This window comes from Asterias amurensis, chromosome 7, assembly GCF_032118995.1.
Source record: "Asterias amurensis chromosome 7, ASM3211899v1".
Lineage (NCBI taxonomy): Eukaryota > Metazoa > Echinodermata > Asteroidea > Forcipulatida > Asteriidae > Asterias > Asterias amurensis.
The window spans coordinates 473911-493230 of NC_092654.1; the positions used below are offsets into that span (position 1 = coordinate 473911).

Below are 19320 nucleotides of genomic sequence, written 5' to 3' on the forward strand. Positions count from 1 at the left end.
GAGCAGACTGGAAAAACAACACGTCTAAATGGTGGCTTTGTGAGGGAGGGAAAGTTATAGGCTGCATTGGGAGAGCAACCACAAGTCTAAAGAGGGTCTCTGGAGTTTGGGAAACCACAAAGATACTGACACTGTAGAGTCACTGTCAGAGAATGTTGCAGACTGCAGAGTTTGGGAAACCACAAGCCTCTGTAACCCCAATGATCAGACTGGCAAACCACGCAAACCACACTCCCAATAGAGGCATGGTGAGGGAAAGTCACTGGCTGAGGTAGGAGAGGAGAAACCAATAGAGCCTCTCTGTTCCAGACTGTAGAGTTTGGGAAACCACAAAGAGCCACACTACAGATACAATACCAGAGGCTCCAGCAGGGAAGATTTAACTGCCATGAGTTTGCCAAACCACAGATACCATAGACTGTAGAGTTTTGGAAATCACAAACTTCCACAAACCTCTGTGATGGAGGCTGCTGAGTTCGGGAGACCACAAACCACCACAAGGGAATGTCTTAGACTGTAGTGTGCTGTAGGGTACTGTAGACTTCTCAACCAAACAGGGTCACTTTTAAGTTTTAGTGAATGCTCAATACTGAAAATGTGTGTGGGTTTACAATGTTATTTTACTTTATAAAATAATTGAGTAAATAACCCAACACATGAGTAAAAATAAATCAGCAAACTTTTTGCTAGGAAACAAATTAAGAAATCAATCAACAGTTTAGTATTGTGTACTTGGAGAGGATATTGTTGTTTTGCAGCACAGGACGAGGTTCATGTAGATGAAGTTCAGGCACTTTGGATTCTTTAGGATGTTTTGAAGTAAGTTTGAAGTTCCTTGTTGACAATCTAAGATTGTTTTGCATAGAAAAACAAGTTCACTGCGGAATATCCACAAGGCACCTCTCCAGAGAAACTTTGCTTATCCGGACGCTGTTCTATTTTAAGTGTGCATTTCCTACTTACGCACAGTATACAGGTTTGTTTCTTAATAGTTTGCTTTAACAACAGCCTGTAATTCGATAATGCTGCATAGGTTTGTTTGCCTCACGTTGATCACCCACCTACCCGGTTCTTCTTAAAAAGAAATTTACTTTTTCTTTGTAACCTGTGACTATGAATGGTGTCAAGTAACAGAGGACTAAGTTACATTACTTATTATTAGAGTGGGCGGTTTACGCACAATATCAGCCCCTCTGTAGTCTCTAATGTGCAAAAAAAGAAGTTAGTTTCCTACTGGCCTAGGGGGCCTTGGACTTAAACGGCCTTGAAATGCCAACATGGCCCAGCTGTGCGTGTTATGACAAGAGAGTAAAGGTCATGTGTAGTGTGTGTGCGCAGACCATGGGCACACCAACCATCAGCCAGTCAACAATACAACCCCTCAACTGAACCTTTGGAAAGGTGTATAGCGCCACTCAGTGCACGTTTCTCGCCAGTCCAGACCAGCTCTTGGATGGTTCAAAGCTTGTCACATGTACATAGACAGTGTGGCAGTGCAGTTTAGTCTAGGGTCGGTCCGAGAGACAGCATTGGGGTTTATTTTTTGTGCTTTTTTCCCCCTGTTGATGGTGTGGTTTGAGTTGTGAAACCCTCCTGTAACCAAGCAGTAACACCAGTAATTTGTTCACGTGGTGGGCACCATTTTGTTGCCACCCCAGCAAGCCGTTCTCTTCCCACCGTTGAAATCAGAGTTAGTTTAACCTCCATGACCTGCCACGAAACAATAGCCCATTGCACTGCTCGATGTTGATGAACTTAATCACAAGCACTAGGCACAGACCGTGCTACTACATGCTACCCTGAACCTTCGCTGGAGTTGGATATATACGTGTGTACCTTGTCTGCGCGACTCTATCAACGGATTGTTCAGGAACTCTTCGTCTTTAAACTCAGGATTAAGGAAATGTTCTGATTCAAGAGGAGTGTTATACTAGTCAACTTTTGGATTTGTCTTGAGATTTTTCTTGGTTGACTTCCCCGTGTCGGTTCGGTCGGTCTGTGGACACACTGTCTGGTGATCAGCTTGTGAACGTTCATTCCTGTCTTCCCTAATTTGCCTTGTGGTGTTTTGTTGATTGTACTCGTAACAGATGCCTCTTAAGATGCCATCAGCCCGTAAGTTTTATCTCTTTCAAATCACAAATATTATTGTAGTTATCAAGTTACTTGTTTGATCTACCTCTAGTATTAATTTTAAGGAGCACTGTCCAGAGAAATACATACAATAAAAATCCCTTCATTTTTAAAGTTTATTCTATACTATTCTAATCGATTTATCCAAACAGGTTTGAAACCTCTCAAGTCACTACTCATGAAATAGTATTAAAGTCTAACAATTCTTTCTACCTTTAGAGAATCAACATAAAAGTTAAATAATCAAACATGGGATGAGAGAAAAAATGGTCCTTATAAACTTTATTTATCAAAACTAGCCTAAAAATTTCTGTTGGTACCAACTGCATTCTAATTGAGACTCAAATATTGAAAGAGTCATTCTTGAAAATAGCTTCCATGTGGAAGGACTTATGATCGGATTTTCATGTAATGTAAGTCATACCTAAGACACTAAATCATACCATTGTGGTCACAGACTCACAGCATGAAGTGCTTCCATGTGTTAGTACAAACTAGGCCTCTACATCCCAACAGACAATGGGTAGTCATATTTGCTACACAGTGTCACATGGCAAGGGAACGCCACATTCCAATTTATGTTGGTTTTTCTGGAAATCTGTATCTGTAGAGAATTGTATTCCAATGTCTTCGAACTTAACAAGATATTGGGAAAAAAAGAATGACAACCAAAACATTTATTCTTAGGACCATTTTCATTTGACAAAAAAACTCAAAATCTTTAGGTAGGTTTTGGACAACATAACAAAGTGATTGGAGGAAATCAGTTGTTGACAAAAAATGTATTCTGTAGTTTGAGGCTAAGTTATGATCCCTTCAGGGCAACAAACTAAACTTATTGTTGTCGTTCAAAATGTGTTTTTTATTGTTTGCTCGTTTCTTTTTCCTGGCTGTTTGAAAATAGCCTTTTTAGGAAAGGTTACTCCTTTTTAGGTAAGGTTACAATGCTATTGTCCCTAATAGACAGGTTGGAAATAATAATCTGTTATGTTGGTCATGGTTAATACCTAATTATAATAAATAGAGAGAAGTTCATTGGCATGGCATAAAGTATCGTAGGCGCCGATTGTGGATCGTTATTCACTGAGCTATTTTAAAGGCGGATAGTTCCAGTCCCAAATGTATCTCTGTAGAGTACTAACTCAGCTGTATTTCCTAGGCTCGTTGTTAATCATTCATCAGAACACTCCTAGATTATGATCATATTGCCCTTTGGAACTTTTGTTTCCCCCCCCCCCCCTCCCGCTCTCTTCTAGCTCTGTATGTTTCCCGTTGCTGCAAAGCAAACCATGATGAAACTCCTCACTCCTCAGAGTGTTTGTTTTAGTGACAGCTAAACAAAATATATTTAAAAACCTGGCAATCAAAAAAAAGGAAAGACTGGAGCGGTTTGACGTCATGAGCTCGGTCTTATGTTTAGTTTGCTAATAATAGTCTGACTCAGAGATTGCAATCAGTCACAGAAATATTTGTTTCTTCAGTTTTTTCTGTAAACATTTGTCTTTAATTTTTTTTACTGTCATACTTCATATCTTACATTTAGTTCTCTAATGATTTAAAATCCCAAAGGATAGCTTGCTAAAAAAAATGAGAAGGATAAGGGGCTTTATTATAAAAACAGTTCAAGGTGAAAAGAGCGAGACTAAAATTGTTGCCTAAATGATGTGAAAATACATTGAAGTTAAGGCTTTTAGTGGACAATCTTTATTATATTTCCAGAAGGTTACTCACAACCGACTGCTTCAGAAATGGGTTAGGCCTACACATTTACCCAAATAACCATTTAGACCCAGACAAACTATTGATTCGGTACATTTTGGTGTTTATGAACTTGTTTGAACAGCTTGTGATGTGAACTGCTAACCTTTAACCAAAGCAAGCAGCCAAAACCATCTTTACTTTCAAAGTAACTTTCAAATACTCAACGGTAAATAGTTATATATGAAATCCAATTGGTGCTGGTGTTACACTCTCCCTTTAAACAACAAAACCTTGCGGTTTAGTCAACTCCAATGAGTGGTAGTTCAATGAATGAATCTACCATCAACCAACACTGTGAGATACATTAGTTCAGCTCTATTGCCTCACTCCAATAATGTCTAGGAAATGCACCATGTTCCACATCTATGTACCATCCCAAAACCCTTCACTCTCTCCCCACCCGCCCACACACAAAAAGAAGAAAAAAAGAGGAAACTCAAAGAGTCCCTCAATTGAAAGAAAAACACCAAATTTTAAACAGCTTCCGAAAGCCACAATTGAGGCGAGAAGCTCTTAGCGTCGTTTGCCATTCACAAACAGTGCACGTGAAAGAAAACTCTTTAAAAAGAAATTGCAATTCACTCAGACTCAAAAGCTCATCTCGGTTCATTAACTCTGAAATGTTGGATGAATTTTTCATCCTACATATTCATGTGAGTTAGTCTCAGCATGACCTATTTTGTCGGACATGTCGCCTTTAACGGGTGTTGGTTATACACCTTTTGGTAACAATTTTGATGCATTCCGACGGGATCAAAAAGATGCGCAAAGAAACGAGACTTGTGAAAACTTGTCCACTCATTTGATTGTATTGTGATGTGTACAAAAAATCAAGTAATGGAGCTGGTTTGTTTTGGTATTCCAAAATAGCCTCACCTGCTGGCACACATGTAACAGTTACTTTTCCTCAAACAAAAACGACAGGACAAGGTAGACAACAGAGACAAATTTACCCATTTTGGTCATAGAAAAATTTGAGTTTATCCACATACCGGACATATAAAAGGTCCCAAGATTTAAGTTAAAACCATTAGTAAACCAGTAAAATATCTGCCATAATACATAAAGAAAAGAAATTGGAATATGACTTTTCTTCCCTTTAAAGTTTATAATTAATTGTACGATTGAGTTTTTTTTTAGGTTTAATGGTTTGGTTTAAATGTATTTGTCTTTAACTTATTTGCTCTTGACTCTAAAAAAAAAAAAAGCGAACTTTGTCTTTGCTCTGCAATGCATTGCAATGTGTTGAATGATCCATGGATGGTGTCAGTCTAAAAGCTTCCATACAGTAGCAGAAACCGGCTCTTGTCAGAGCCACCACCTCACAAAAGAAAGTGGACATGGTGTCTCTGGAAACCTTGCTTATTACTTGTCATCATATTTTGTTAAAATGTAATAAAATGATGGCATAACACACCTTTAATATTTGGAAATGTTTTGATTAAGAAGAAGAAGAGAGGCCTTGGGTTAATGTATGAATCACTGTGTCTGGGTTAATGATGATGATGTACCATGTGGTATTAACATCAAACACCCTTGTACGACTGACTCTCACTCTTTCACTCTTGAACTTCCTCACCCTGCGCCACTTCTTCAAATTAAGCTCTATCCTTCAGAATTTCTCTCGCAAAAAAAAAACTCCATACTGAAATACATCTGGTTTGACTTGTAAAAGAAGTGGAAAAGTTATGTTAATTAGTGAGGACTTATGGTGTACTTGTCCTTGGGAAAATTTATATGCTACGGTAATTGGCAAGTTCTGATGTGAACATTTTGTGTGATTTGTGCACGGAGATCGTGTCTAGGAGTAATTGATCAAAGATGGTGTGTTGCTTATTTTATGATTATTTCGTTAACTTTTTGAACTTATTAACTTTTTACAAACTTTGTAAAGGAGTTTGTGTAATTTGAATGTGTTTTTTTCTCCTTGCAAGTCAAAGTGACCGGAGTTATTGTTTGTGTTTATGTGCATAGGATATAGGAGTGAAAGATACAAGATCCATTCACAGTTGAAATACGGCTAAAATGTTTGAAGACTCTGTGTGCAAAGCCATCAGCATGAAGATTGATTTTGGTGTTTTTTGTTTGTTTGTTTGTTTGTTTTTGTTTGTTTGTTTGTTTTTTCCCATTGGAACAAAGGACTTCAACATAAGTGATCTGAAAATGATGACAGAGTGAGGACTTTATGACATTGGGGACATTGCAAAGTCAATTGGAGAACAAAGAAAACTCATTGAAGTGTTAGTTGGAAAAACATGACAAACCAACATACATGTGTTTTTTGCGATATTTCCCACCCATCATTGATTTTGTTACATTACTTTTGATGGCAGCTTAAAAGCTATCAAGTCATTATCTCGTGAGTGACGTTTGAGGGTTAAAGTAGCCATAGCTTAAGATAGAGTGGCCTTGCTTGTAACAAATGAAAGCTTTTGAAAGTGATCTTGTTCTTGAAAACCAACAGTTCAGGAAGGGGTCAGCTGACGTATTGTTATTAATTTATCTGAGCCCCCCCCCCTTCCTAATTCAGAAATATAGTAAGATTGTGGCACATTTTTCATGTCCTTACCCTACGGCTCTTTGGCAAGTCTGCATCCTGACCCAAAGGACCTGGCCTGATGATATTTCTTCATCAGTATGTACTAGTCCTTCATCTGGTCTCTCTACAACCCCCCCCCCCCCCCCCCTAGATCTCTTAGCCTGGTTTCATCCCTTAGCATACTCCACACCTGCCCCAGGCCTAATCACCAGCATCGCCCAGGCTAGCATCTACAAAATGAGGCTAAACTTCCTGCCGACCTTCCTCAGGGTGTATTGAGGTCACATGACCTTCTTGAGCAAGGAATAATTGACGTCAAAAGCTTTTCTCTTCTATAATTAAAACGTGACCTTCTGGTGACATCAGTGTGGGTTGTAAGCGTTGGCATGGTGCTCCGATCTTGAAGCCGGTCGCAGTGTTGAATGTGTCGTGCATGTATTATAGATGAGGGGATTAACATGAATTGTGTTGATGGAGTAGAGGAGTGGGTCCCACGATGGGATAATTATTTATCCTAATTCTTAGTTTACATTCAGAATGTCGTGGTGAACTTTGAAGGAACTATGCACTGGTGTTTGCATAAGCATCTCATTGCCAATGCGGGTAGCTCTATAGAAACTATTTCTTCATAGCAGCCTTTCGGATTTTGTTATTCTCAAATTTTAATGATGCATTGTTTTGTTAAGATACCAGTGAGAAAGCCTCAGATATTTTCCCTTTTGTTTTCTTCAAAACAGCTTAAACATATTTAATATTAAATTTTTCTCATAAAAAAAAAAAGAGTGGAAGTAAACAAATCAACAAATTAAACACAATAAGTTCACCTAATGACTCATTATTAGATTATTCTTGACATTTCACCTTTTTCCGTTAAAGAACAGAAAGGAATTTTTCTAAATTGAATCGTTTGGTAGTTTGAAGACCGGACTAGTATGGAACCTCTCATGTCTGAATGATCAATATTACCCATTATTCTCATTGATGGTTCGGACTAGTAATTCTAGATTCAATATTTGCGATTCCTGAAGCATTCAATTGTTACGTCCTTGAGCATCTGGTGTTTACTCGTTGAATTCAAAGCCACGATTTCACGAAACGGAAACTCTTGTTGGTGCTTTTTGTAAACAGGACTCCATGCCAAATCTGTTAAATCTGTCCCCCAAAAAATGGCAAGCTCGAGGAAAATCAAATATTGGTTTTCTGTAATTAATTGAACGTAAAGAGTAAACATGCTGTGTTGTTTTTCTTTTGAGGTTTTTATGCATTTTTCAGTTGGTAAACCATTTTGCTATGACATTATTATGTAAATCATAATCATGTGCATGAGCATTGTGCATGTACAATTCATGTACAGTGCAAAGTGCAATTCACATCACGCCGTGTACAGCACTAGTCTTCACTTCTAGTCTTCACAGGCTGGTGGAATGTTCTAGATTATTATAGTTAGTAAATGTACAAAAAAAAAAAAATGATGAGACTGCTAAGGGTTTTTGAGTCAAATAAAACATTGATCAAGTTGTTTGTTTATTTTTTTATTATTTTACTTTATTTGAGCTTAAAGTACAAGAGCTTACTAATATTACAATAAACAGTCTGAAAGCTTACTGATATTAAAGTTCATACCGGTACCAATCCTCCAGAGAAATAGTTATATATCTTAAAGCCATTGGACCCTTTCGGTACAGAAAAAAAAAAAAAGTTCACAGATTTACAAATAATTTACAGGGTTTACAGAAGGTAATAGTGAAAGACTTCTCTTGAAGTATTAGTCCATGAAATTAGTGCATGTAAAACAATATAAATTCTTGTTAACGAGAGTTACGGATTTGTTATAAACACATGTCATGACACGGCGAAACGCGCGAAAACAGGAGTGGGTTTTCCCGTTATTTTCTCCCGACTCCGACGTCCGATTGAGCCTAAATTTCCACAGGATTGTTATTTTATATATAAGTTGTGATACACGAAGTGTGGGACTTGGACAATACTGTTTACCGAAAGTGTATAATGGCTTTAAATAATGCCACAAGTGGCGAAAAATAGCATTTGAAGAGAACTAAAATTATTGATATTATTCTCTGTTGACATTTTTTCAAGTTTCATCCCTGATATCATAATAAAAAACTGATGTATTAACTCATGTCACGTTAAACCTGGAGCAAAAGGTTTAGGCAATTCAGTCATGCATGCAAAAAATGTGCGTTAACAAAGTAACAATTGGATATTGGATTGGTTAAACTGGGCAAGTTTCTTACGGCTCACCAATCTCTCTTGCCAGACGTAAATCCCCCGCTTTAAAGCAAACAACTCCAACTGCCAGAGCCCATTCATCATTTGATCAGGTTCCCTATTTGGGGTTATCAAGTTCGTTGTTATTATTGCACATTTTTTCTCTGGCGCTTTTTGCCAGCGCACATTGAGGCAATTTTGTAATATTTTTTTTGCTAGCATGTAGCACAGGTCATCCACCCAGAGACAATGTGTTTAGTTTGGCGGGGCCTGTCGTTCGATAAAACAGACCAATCAGACGTGTCTGACTTCATGGGATATTTTCCGAAAGGCTTAGTAGTTTTTCGGTATATGGATTTTCTAGTTGGGTTGGGCTGACTTTGTGGGAGAAACTTGAGTCATGTGAGAAAATATCTGAACATGAAATAGTTCGCTTTTTCTTTGAACTGGGTAAAATCATTGAAGATGATTTGATTCTGATGAGAATTAAAGCAAGCTTCATTGAGTAGACTGCTTTGACTCTAAACGCTGTGATTTAAAATCCATCAGAGTCTGTCTATCCATGGTCTATGGAGGCCTTAGGTGTGAGGTCAACCAGAGCTTGGTATACTCAAATAAGCCAGGAATTTCATTCTTGAAAGGGCAGGATAAAATTTCCCCCTTGTATGCCTTTAAGAATCGTTAGCCTAGTTATTTACAGCAACCACCATTAAAATAATTGTTCAGACTTCATTTCAATCGGAGCTTGTCCCACTCATTTACATTTTCAAGACATCAAAAAACACCAGCGAACCATTATCGTGAGAACCAAAATAAAACTGCGTAAAAAAAGTGCGTGCTAATAGGGTCAGAGTCCTTATGCTTCATCATTAATTCAGCGAACTTAGTCACGTGAATGATAAATTGACATTTGGTGTTCAGGTGAGGCGTCTGATTGGCTTAATTCTCTAGTGAAATCCCCTAAGATCTGTTGCAGATAATTGTACCCTGTTCACCACATGTCTGTTTCCTCAAATACGGTCTGTTGAACTCAACGCGAGAGAGAAAACAAAATGCCACTCATGGCATGCAAAGCTTCTAGGGATCTTACTGTTTTTCTTGTTAAAGGGAACGGAAAGGAAATTCAATTCAAAATAGAGGATGTAAATTTAAAAGTCTGGTAAATACATTTTTAAATGAGAATTAATTTTGTTGTAAGAGGAGTTAGACAACAAGAGTGAAGAGAGATGTTTGTTTGATTGAATTTTAAATAGAGGACATTATTGGTTTATTTATTAGTGTCAAGTTTTTATAAGTTTTTTTCTCTTTTTTTTCTTCTTCTTACATTAGAGTTAAATTCAAAGTAAGGTTGGTTCATAATGCATGGGAATACAAATGGAAACACTGTCAGGTGTCCAACAGTGCAATATTTTGCAATGTTTTAGCACATTCCAGCTTTCTTTGTGGCAAAATGTCCAATATGGTTCCTTCGTTGAAAATCTACATTTTATGCCTTGGCACATTAGGTATGTACAACATGTGCATTTATGCATTTGCACACGTGTATAAGTAGGACTGGATACTACAATGCCAAACCAAACAGGCTAACATCTGGTTATTTATGGTGGTTGACAATGACTGGCCAGTTTTAAAACAAAATGAAAAGTTTGCAGCAGAGCCTTTCCGTTGAACTTTTCATGCAGTTATTTGAAATAGATCGAGGAAAAGGAAGAACGAGGGGGAAAAAAAGTGGCAAGACAGTTGACCTAGAAACTGATTTGACCCAGCCAATCGGATAAAGTTCATTTATAAATTGTGTACACATACTCGTTGTTCACAAGCCGTGCCAAATTAGCAAGGACATGTATTATACATATTGCCTTGCTTAGCGTTAATTGCATTCAAGATCAGAACGTGCCCCGAAATTCCAGTTAGAGTCCATGCTTAACTTGGAATGCTGCAGATTTACATTTTTAATTGGGACTACGTTTGGGGCGACATGTAGCCCGACATGCACTTGTTGTGACTTGCCTGTTTGCTAATACTTTGTGGAATACTGAGATTCCTTTTAAGAACAAATTTTTGTTTTCTTCTTGATGATTGAATCTGACTTGTATTTATAGTGCATTGTGCGCACACACAAATGTATACTTTGATTCTCAACAACATTGGAAGATATTTATCAAGGAATAAAGTCAACACTTGATCATCAGTAATTCAAAAATAAAGTTTTTACACAATGTACTATGATCAATTTGACATCATTTATAAACCCACCAGTGCACCAGACTTGTCCAGTGAATAAGTTTACCTGCCCGATAATAACAGGACTTAGGCCTGTGGTCCAGTGTAAATATTGAGCACTAATTGCAACTTTTCATAAAGCTATCTGTGTGTACATTGAGATGATCTCTGCTCACTTAGAACCCCAAACTTGGTTCAGTTTTTGTTTACCAATAATGTTTCAACCCTTAAAAGTAGACCAAAACACATTTGAAGATGTTTATAATATGAGCGCCATATCTGTCTTGCAGAAAGGTCTTGTAATCTAACACCTCCAAACATGTTTTGACTCCCAACATCTAGTATTAACAAATCTTCATTTGTGCAGTAGCTGACCAAGTTGATATTATTTGAAACAAGCTTACATTTTTTACGATGAAGCCAAAGACACATATTCACAGATTTGTCTGCAGGGCTTTAATTTGTGGATGAAATCCAATGGATAACAGATCTTATTTTGACTTGCTCTCGGACAAAACAAGTGGAAACAAACCTCACTGTGAGAAGCAAGATTTTGATAGCCTTTATGGAGAAGTTTGCTTTTAGGAAACCTTTTAAAAAGAAATTTCGCTTCATTGGGAGGCAGGTGTAAACAATGCTTAATGTCATATTCAAACCAAAGACTTGTTTGAATTTCTGATGATTCATAGAAAACAGTTGCAGTTCAAATGCAGAAGTAACTAGAGTACACAGTAACAAATATATAACTAGGTATAATAGTGGCTTTTTATACAGCGCTCATATCGGCCACTCAGAGGCATTCAAGATAAATAATATGTTTTAACCTTTTTTTTCTTCAAAAAACGCTAGACAGACTTGTTCAGTTGCGAGTTTCTGGCCGGATACTTAAAATCATTGAAATGGAGCCAGCAGCGATGTGGGTATTTTAATCCTTGTTAAGTCTAGACTCACAGCCTCTATGTATGTCGGCACATTTTGTACAAATGTATCTCTCTCTCTCTCTTTACATCAAACATTTTAGGCGTGTTATAGACATTTATATCAATCAACACAAAACAGAAATTATTTTAAAAACATTTGCAGACCATCATTAAGTTGGATGAGTGCAATGGGACACTCCCACACTCCTTATATTTTTGCAAAAAAGAAATGTTGATTTGGGGGTTCAACAAAGACAAATTTACTTGAGCGGGATTTAAACCAACAGCCTCCAGGTTAACGTGGCAGTGCTCTTCCAACTGAGCTATCTAGCCCTATGGTGGTAGTCTTCTTATTCTTATTTTTGTCAATACCTTGTTTCGGGTGCCAGTCAGAAGCCATTCAGAATCATCATCTTTTCTTTTGTTTGGTATCTCAGCAGCACAATCAAAAAAAGAATGTGTTGTTATTATAAGTCCATCGTTCAGTTTTTTGTGACCTTTTTTATGAGCAGTTTTTCTAAACCATTGTCTGAAATCTCTTTAAAATGTTTATCTTTTGGAAACTTCACATTAAGCTACTGAACACGTACAGATAGGTGGGAGTGTGTGGTGCACAGCTACAAATCAAAAACTGTGGATAACATTCGAGGCAATGTAGGAGTTAAACAATTGTATATATTATCCTTAACCTTTTAACCTGGTACGTGTGTGCCCTCATACCATCATATGTGTCAACATTATAATATGCCAAATATTAGACCCAAGTGGAAGAAGAGACAAAAATACTTCCAAGAAATTTCCCAAGATTTTTTGGTCACAAAAGTCATAAATAGAACGATTGAATGTTGCAGACAAGAATGTGTTATGGATTGTTGATTTATGAGTGCTACATCAGTAGGCTTGATGTGTTTTTCTAACAATGTTTTAGTTGTTAGTTTGAGTTAGATCAACTTGATACGAATACAAAAATTCCACTAAGAAAAATTAAGAATTGTTTCTGTTCCCACAGCTTGAATGGTTAATGTTTCTGTACCCTAAGTGTGTCATTCTCATCGTTCTGTTTTTTTTGGATCTCTTCTTAAAGGAGATGATAGAATGGACACTTGGGACAGAGTGCTGTCACCATGTAACAAAACACATGTCTTCAACATTTTACGTTTGTAAGAAAGAGAACACTCAAATAATAGTGACCTGCGGAGACAGCGACTCCACTTTTTTTTAATCCATAAGAAGAAGCCTCCATATTTAATAAGGCCCCTCCCCCACCCCCTCGCTACAAACTATGTTGCTGTGAGTGGAAGCCATGACTACATGAAGCTCGTTGGTGTTGGGTTTCCCACTAGGTCAAGGAGGGATGCAGGTTTAGCATTACAGAGTTACATTGACAATGTCACAACCAGCTACACACAACGATTCTCTTGTTTCACTGAGATTGGCTGAGACAAAAAGGAAGGCAGGATTCTTTTGGAAGCCATTTGGGAAGAGATGCTGGGAAGCCAAAGTCTTGGGTACATCTTTAAGGATGTATGAAGATGGAGGGAAAACTCTAAAGTAACTTGTGAGATGTTAGAATTGGAACTTGAAACCTTGTCATGTCTTGTTGTTTATTAATGCAGAAAATTGCAAAAATTCTCTGTTTTTCTTTCAATTGCCTAACGAGCCAAAACATATGAAATCAAAATTCAGAATCTCTACACACACAAAAATTGTGCAGCGTTTCAAAATCCCCACTTTTAAACAATAATAATGCCTAAATGATTTCACTATATTTAACCAGACGCATTGTAGTCATCTTGTAACTCTATACAATGTTGCAACCGATCTGGGAATCGGTCTTTCTAAACATCCGCAAGAACCCAATCCAAATATTTTTGATGGAAAGCCAACTGAAATGACAATAACAAGGTTGTGGTGGTCAGAGTCCAGCATTTACAATGTTTGCCCTGCATGTTTGAGTCTCATGAATGGCTAGAAAGAAACAAAGAAATCTTCCTTTGTGAGCCAAGTTTTTAGGGTCGACGAGGGGGTCATATTCAGTTATACCACACCAACCAGTCTCCTGTCTGAATGAGTCAATGTTTATTTTTCTTTCCGGTTTTCTTTTCTAAACCTACCATGAAGCCATCTGTTTACTGGTGAGGATGTATTTGGGCGAGCAAAGACCAGGAACGAAATACATGTAGGGCCTAAATGTACAAGTCAGCTTAGTTTATGGCTTTCAAAGCACTCCGCACTAATGATGTCCCTTTTGGCTAAAACATTCCATCACTTACGCAATCATCGCTTCATCGGCGCGCCAAATAGTTTGTACATGCGAGTAAACATCATACCTGGAAATGTTTGCATGCATATGTTAGTGAAACTTGATACATTGTCTGAAATCTGGGTACAGTTGGATCTTTCCAATAAATTGTGCGTATGAAATAGTTGTGTGCATTCAAACATTTATATGTATGCTGTTTGAACAGGTGTGAGAATCGCAATCGCAGCCTTTATGGAACACAATGTTAAATGTATCACACAGTCTACACAAGTCACAAGTTTGATTCACATTGATAAAGCTCCTTGTATCAAAGACTACATGTACATGTAGCTGTACAAAGGGCCACTACAAGCTGCTAATAAACAAAAACAAAGAAACAAACAAAGAAACAAACAAACAAGCAAACAAGCAAATCAGGCATTGAAAAGTTCCATAATTGTCTTGCAAGAAGTTGTTCGGGTGCTCCATACATTGATGTCATGTAGGCCCCTACACTCTACAGCAACTGTCTGTTCTTGCTCTGCCATTTCGGGGTTAATCTAATATTGCATCTGTGAGATAAGGTGATATTCTCTGCACAGTAAAATTCACTGGGAATCTCCCAAAATGGCGCTAGACAGATTTATGGAGCGACTGGTCTGGTGAATTGGGTTAGAAAACCCTTTTACACCTGTTTATTGTAGTCAAACCTTAGAGCCGAGCCTGGATTCTGGAAGGAATTTACGGCACAACGCTGATAAACTCCCCCACCTCCATCTGAATAACCTCACCCCTCACTGGAGCAATGGAATGTGCCATTGTCTAATACCAAATCTTGCAGTTGATAGACAGTGTGACCTTATTATGGGGTCACTCTGGCTAAACCACAGAATGACCCTGTTTGCCCTAGCCAGCAGAGCCAACCTCAAGGACATGGGGGCTATGTTTAGCCACAATCATTGAATGGCGGAGAAGGTTTGTATTTGTGCAGTGGAATCTAAGTCAGTGATACTCAACGAGTCTGGTTGTAGTTGTAGATGAGTTACACTAGGTGCTCATTACTTGTGGTTGGGTTTTTGTGTACATCAATACATGTCCTGGTTTTATTGTAGTGTAAACTAAACCAGGAGTATTGAAACGCTGAGAATGTACTAAGTCATGTGATGAGGCTTGGATCCTCTGCCAATTTCCTATGGACATCCGGCATTCATTAAGAAATAAATCACCTTTTAGATAAAGACAAATGTCAGGCTTTATTATCAAGATTTATAAGATCAAGATATGATGTTGGCACTGCACTTTCATTGAAGCCTCTTAGAATTTTCTTGCACAATTTTAGAAATCTAACGTTTAGAATCTCTTGAATTTTTATCAAATGTCCTGACATTCATGTTGTGTAATACCTTAATAAAGGTCCTTTTATTGCAACATTTTAGCCGTTCTGCTGAACAAAAATCTATAGGCTTAGTACAATAATTAGAGAACAAAGAAATCTAAACAAAAATCCTTGAAAATTGTGTTCACTTGACTATTTCCTCTTCTACTTTGTATCAAATTAGCATAAAAAATTATTGTTTCCATCTTATTGTTGAAGGATTAGAAGATAAAAGTTCCTGGAAATGGCGATAAGTCATGAGAAAATACCTTGGCGTTAATCCTTGTACAAATACAATACAAGGTTCTATAAATTTACTGGTACATTAAGGACATTGGAGACCAACTGTCCAGTTTCAATTTAGAGCAAATATTGACTAGGATTAGGTAATGGTCGTCAAACAACAGCAACATCATTTATTGGTGAGGATTAACTAGGAACAATGAATCTATTTTTTTGTATGTACACATTTATATTATTAAACATTTACATGTTAACAAAACTGGCAAAATATTCTTCTTCAAATTTATACAATTTAAACAAAACTTACAAACAACATCCTTTCTAAATCAATTGTCCAAGCCATGCTGGGTTCATCAATATTTTTATTTTGTTGTTCAAATTTGTGTTATGAACTTGTGTTTAAAAATCAAAATCAAAAAGTGGAATCCAGTAGACGGTATGCATTTAGTAAGAGACTGGTTCTTTATAGAAGTGTTCCTTTAAACATGATTCATGTAGCCTTCAAGGATAGATTGGATCCATAGGGTGCCAGACATGGCAATTAGCTGCGGTTAAACAGAAGACAAAATCTTAAAGAATTTATGCCACAGCAAAAATTATTTATTTTATTTTTAACAAGAGAAAATTGTGGTTAGAATTAAAAGCGAGTAAAAGGTTATGACACTACACAAGACACACAAGCCAAACCACAAGACGCTATTAGAATATATCCGCCCAATGAGAGAAGCATTTTGCATTCTTGCGGTTGGGCCAAGGCAGACACAGGGTTTCCACGTCAACCGTGTTTGGCATGAATGGGAAGGGATCCCCCGGTTAGTTTCGCAAACGTGCAGCTGTTATCGTTTGTGAGATCACCGCCAGGCAAATGATTTGCAAAAGGAGTGTACCATACGAAAAGAAAAATGTGTGTAGTAGGCCTACATTCATAAGTGTACATTGCATATATTGAAGGGTTGCATCACTGAATTGGCCAGCGCTGCTGAGTCTGACTCGGTTCTGTTAAATATGGACCTTCATTATGGTACCATCCATCGTCTTGGTTTTACTCTCATTCGAATCTATGAGCAAATGGGTGATGTCTGGAAAATGGGATTGTGTGAGGAAATAATGGGTAGATTTGTGGACAAAATCGGTAGATGAGAAGATAAAATGGGTAGATGTGAGGATAAAATGGGTAGATGTTGAGGATAAATGAGTAGATGTGACGATAAAATGTGTTGATGTGATGACAAAATGGGTAGCCGGGGCGCAAAATTGGTAGTTATAACAACAATTACACAACCTTTAAAATAATAAAAGGATTCAATGTATCACAATACACTCATATTCAGAATTGAACATGAACGGGAATACATGTTGTATTTGTTATGGTAAATGCATTGTGGCAGTTATTGTGGACAGGTATAGATCCGGTGTACATAGCGATGGTTTTGTTTGTAGTGTTTGCGGTTTGGCCCCATTTTTATGCCCTGTTGTTTTTTTATTGTGACATATCCTCTTCCCTACTGTTAGGCTTTATGCCGTGTATTGTGTCCTGAGTGGTTGTATGTTGTGCCATGGTTAGTCTGTACCTTTCATGGACCAACTACGTGTATTGTACCTTATTAAAGTTGCAATTTGCCTTTATTGTGGTTGTGTCTGAAACCTGGGCGCAAGCTGCTCGATGGACATGAAAAAGACTCTCTGTGATGACTCATTAATGTAATAAAGAAGACTTTACTAATATGACTGCCATGTTGGGCTCATTTTAAACCTTTTCTAGATGATTTCTTTGTTAAGTCATTTCTACCTAAATGGTCATGTAGGCCCTAACTGAATGAAAAAGGGAAAACGAAAGTATGATTTGTGTTTTTCATTCATGAAGATTTTAAAAAGGACACAATTTGGTCAAATTACGTACCCTTCAAACTGCTGTGCTGCTGTAATACATAACAGATTGATCAATGTGTACATCTATAGCTGTTAGTGTCGTAAACAATGTAATGGAGTCTCTATAGGGATCCAACAGAAGGCTCTACATTCGGAACATGTTAAACCTCTGACACTCCCTTCCCCCTAAGTGGTAATGGTGCCCAACCCTTTCAGAGTTACCCCATAGCGATATTATAATAAAGAGACATTTTGTTTCTTCATAACACTACCCTAAGGTTCCCCCATATCTCCCAGAGAGCTCTACAATCTTCAAAGAGCGATCAAATTGATGGCATATTCCTCTAGAATTGATGGGCACTCTGAGTGGCCTTCATTTTGACCCTGCCAACCAGGGCCTTTGATTGATGATGGATGAAGGGAAAGCGAGAAGGCAAAATGAAAACAAGCTTCTTTGGTTTTCTTTTTCATGGGGGTAAAAAACTTTTTTTTATTTTTATGAGAACCATATGTGTGGACTCTTGGGAGAGCCCAAGCCCTGGTCATGACCCCCGGTTACCGTACCCATGTTGGTACCCGTTGTCCCTGGGCCGGGACCAGCGACTGGGCGGGCTGGGCTGGCCAGTCATGGCCGCCGTTGGCCTACACCTTGGCTCTCTGGGTTTCTTTACAACCATCTTGCAGATGTTTATGTACTCTTGGGAAAGCATCATAAATTCATCATCCCACAGTTTCAAGATGAGGATCATCAGAGTATTTTTTTTTTAAGGCGAGGCTAAAGAGGAATTTCTGAGTGATCTCTGCCGATGAGAGGACTCCTGTGGACAGATTAAGGGATATGTTGAGTAGTTGCTCCTGAACTGGGAATCAGCTGGGGATAAGGTTTCGTTCAGTGAAAGACCGAGAGAAAACTAAATAAATTACAATCTTTAAAATTTATTTTTTGGAGAATATTCAGGCATAGTTTGTTTCCCTTTTCTGTTCACAAGAAAATATTGAGTATTGCAAGTGAAAATATAATATCAAACGCCCCCTAAAACAATAACGATAAAACTGTCAAGAGAAAGAAAGTTAGAGTTCTAGCCCTTCAACATCAACACAACAAAGAGTTGAAAAACAACAAGAAACACAGCCTACAAGATACATGATATGTGGAACTTCAACATATGGGCCTATATCTGATTAAAAAGGAAAAGATTTGATATCTTAAAATAGATTACTCAATGCCTAAACCACTCTTTCAGAAAGCATTTGTCACACCTTATACAGTCTATAGTCGTGCTAAATTTCAGTACCAAATTGTCAGTCAGCAACATTTCATTCTGTGCCTGACTTTATGAATGAGATAGTAGCTTCACACACCCCGTAGAATCATGTGTCTCACTCATGTACATTCATCACATACATATCATCTTGCACGCTCGCATCATTGTGCCTGACCAACATTGAAGGCTGATCAGCGAAAAGGTCGATACTATAAGTGTGTATTTTTAGTTTCCTTTTCCTTTGACAAATTTTCATTGTATAACTATGAATGTACAATCAGTTTGCAGGTCCTCCCACAGTAATTTCCTTCCAGAACTTCTCGCATCATTGGAAATGTGGATATTTTTAGCAATCTGAATTCAATGACAGGAAACTAGTTAGTGAAGGGAGGCTATATTGAGGGCTTGTGGATGTGTTCTAAATTTGAACATAGAAAGTGTGGCCACAGATTTTGAGAATCTAATGTGCTGAAGGTAACAATAGCACATGTATGGGCTAAGTTTATTTAAAAATTGATTGA

General features: G+C 37.7%; 1 protein-coding gene across 2 annotated transcripts in view; it reads left to right on the top strand.

The window, feature by feature from the left end:
* The first annotated feature begins 1399 nt into the window (after positions 1–1399).
* LOC139939927 (retinoic acid receptor alpha-like) overlaps positions 1400–19320 on the top strand; it is a 53258-nt gene continuing 35337 nt past the window's right edge. Inside the window, exon 1 of one of the 2 annotated variants that reach the window (XM_071936089.1) lies at positions 1400–2115. In XM_071936089.1, coding sequence (XP_071792190.1) covers positions 2091–2115 — 25 coding nt within the window. In that variant the 5' untranslated portion in view covers positions 1400–2090. The remainder of the gene's footprint in view (positions 2116–19320) is intronic. The other variant, XM_071936090.1, reaches the window with a different exon arrangement.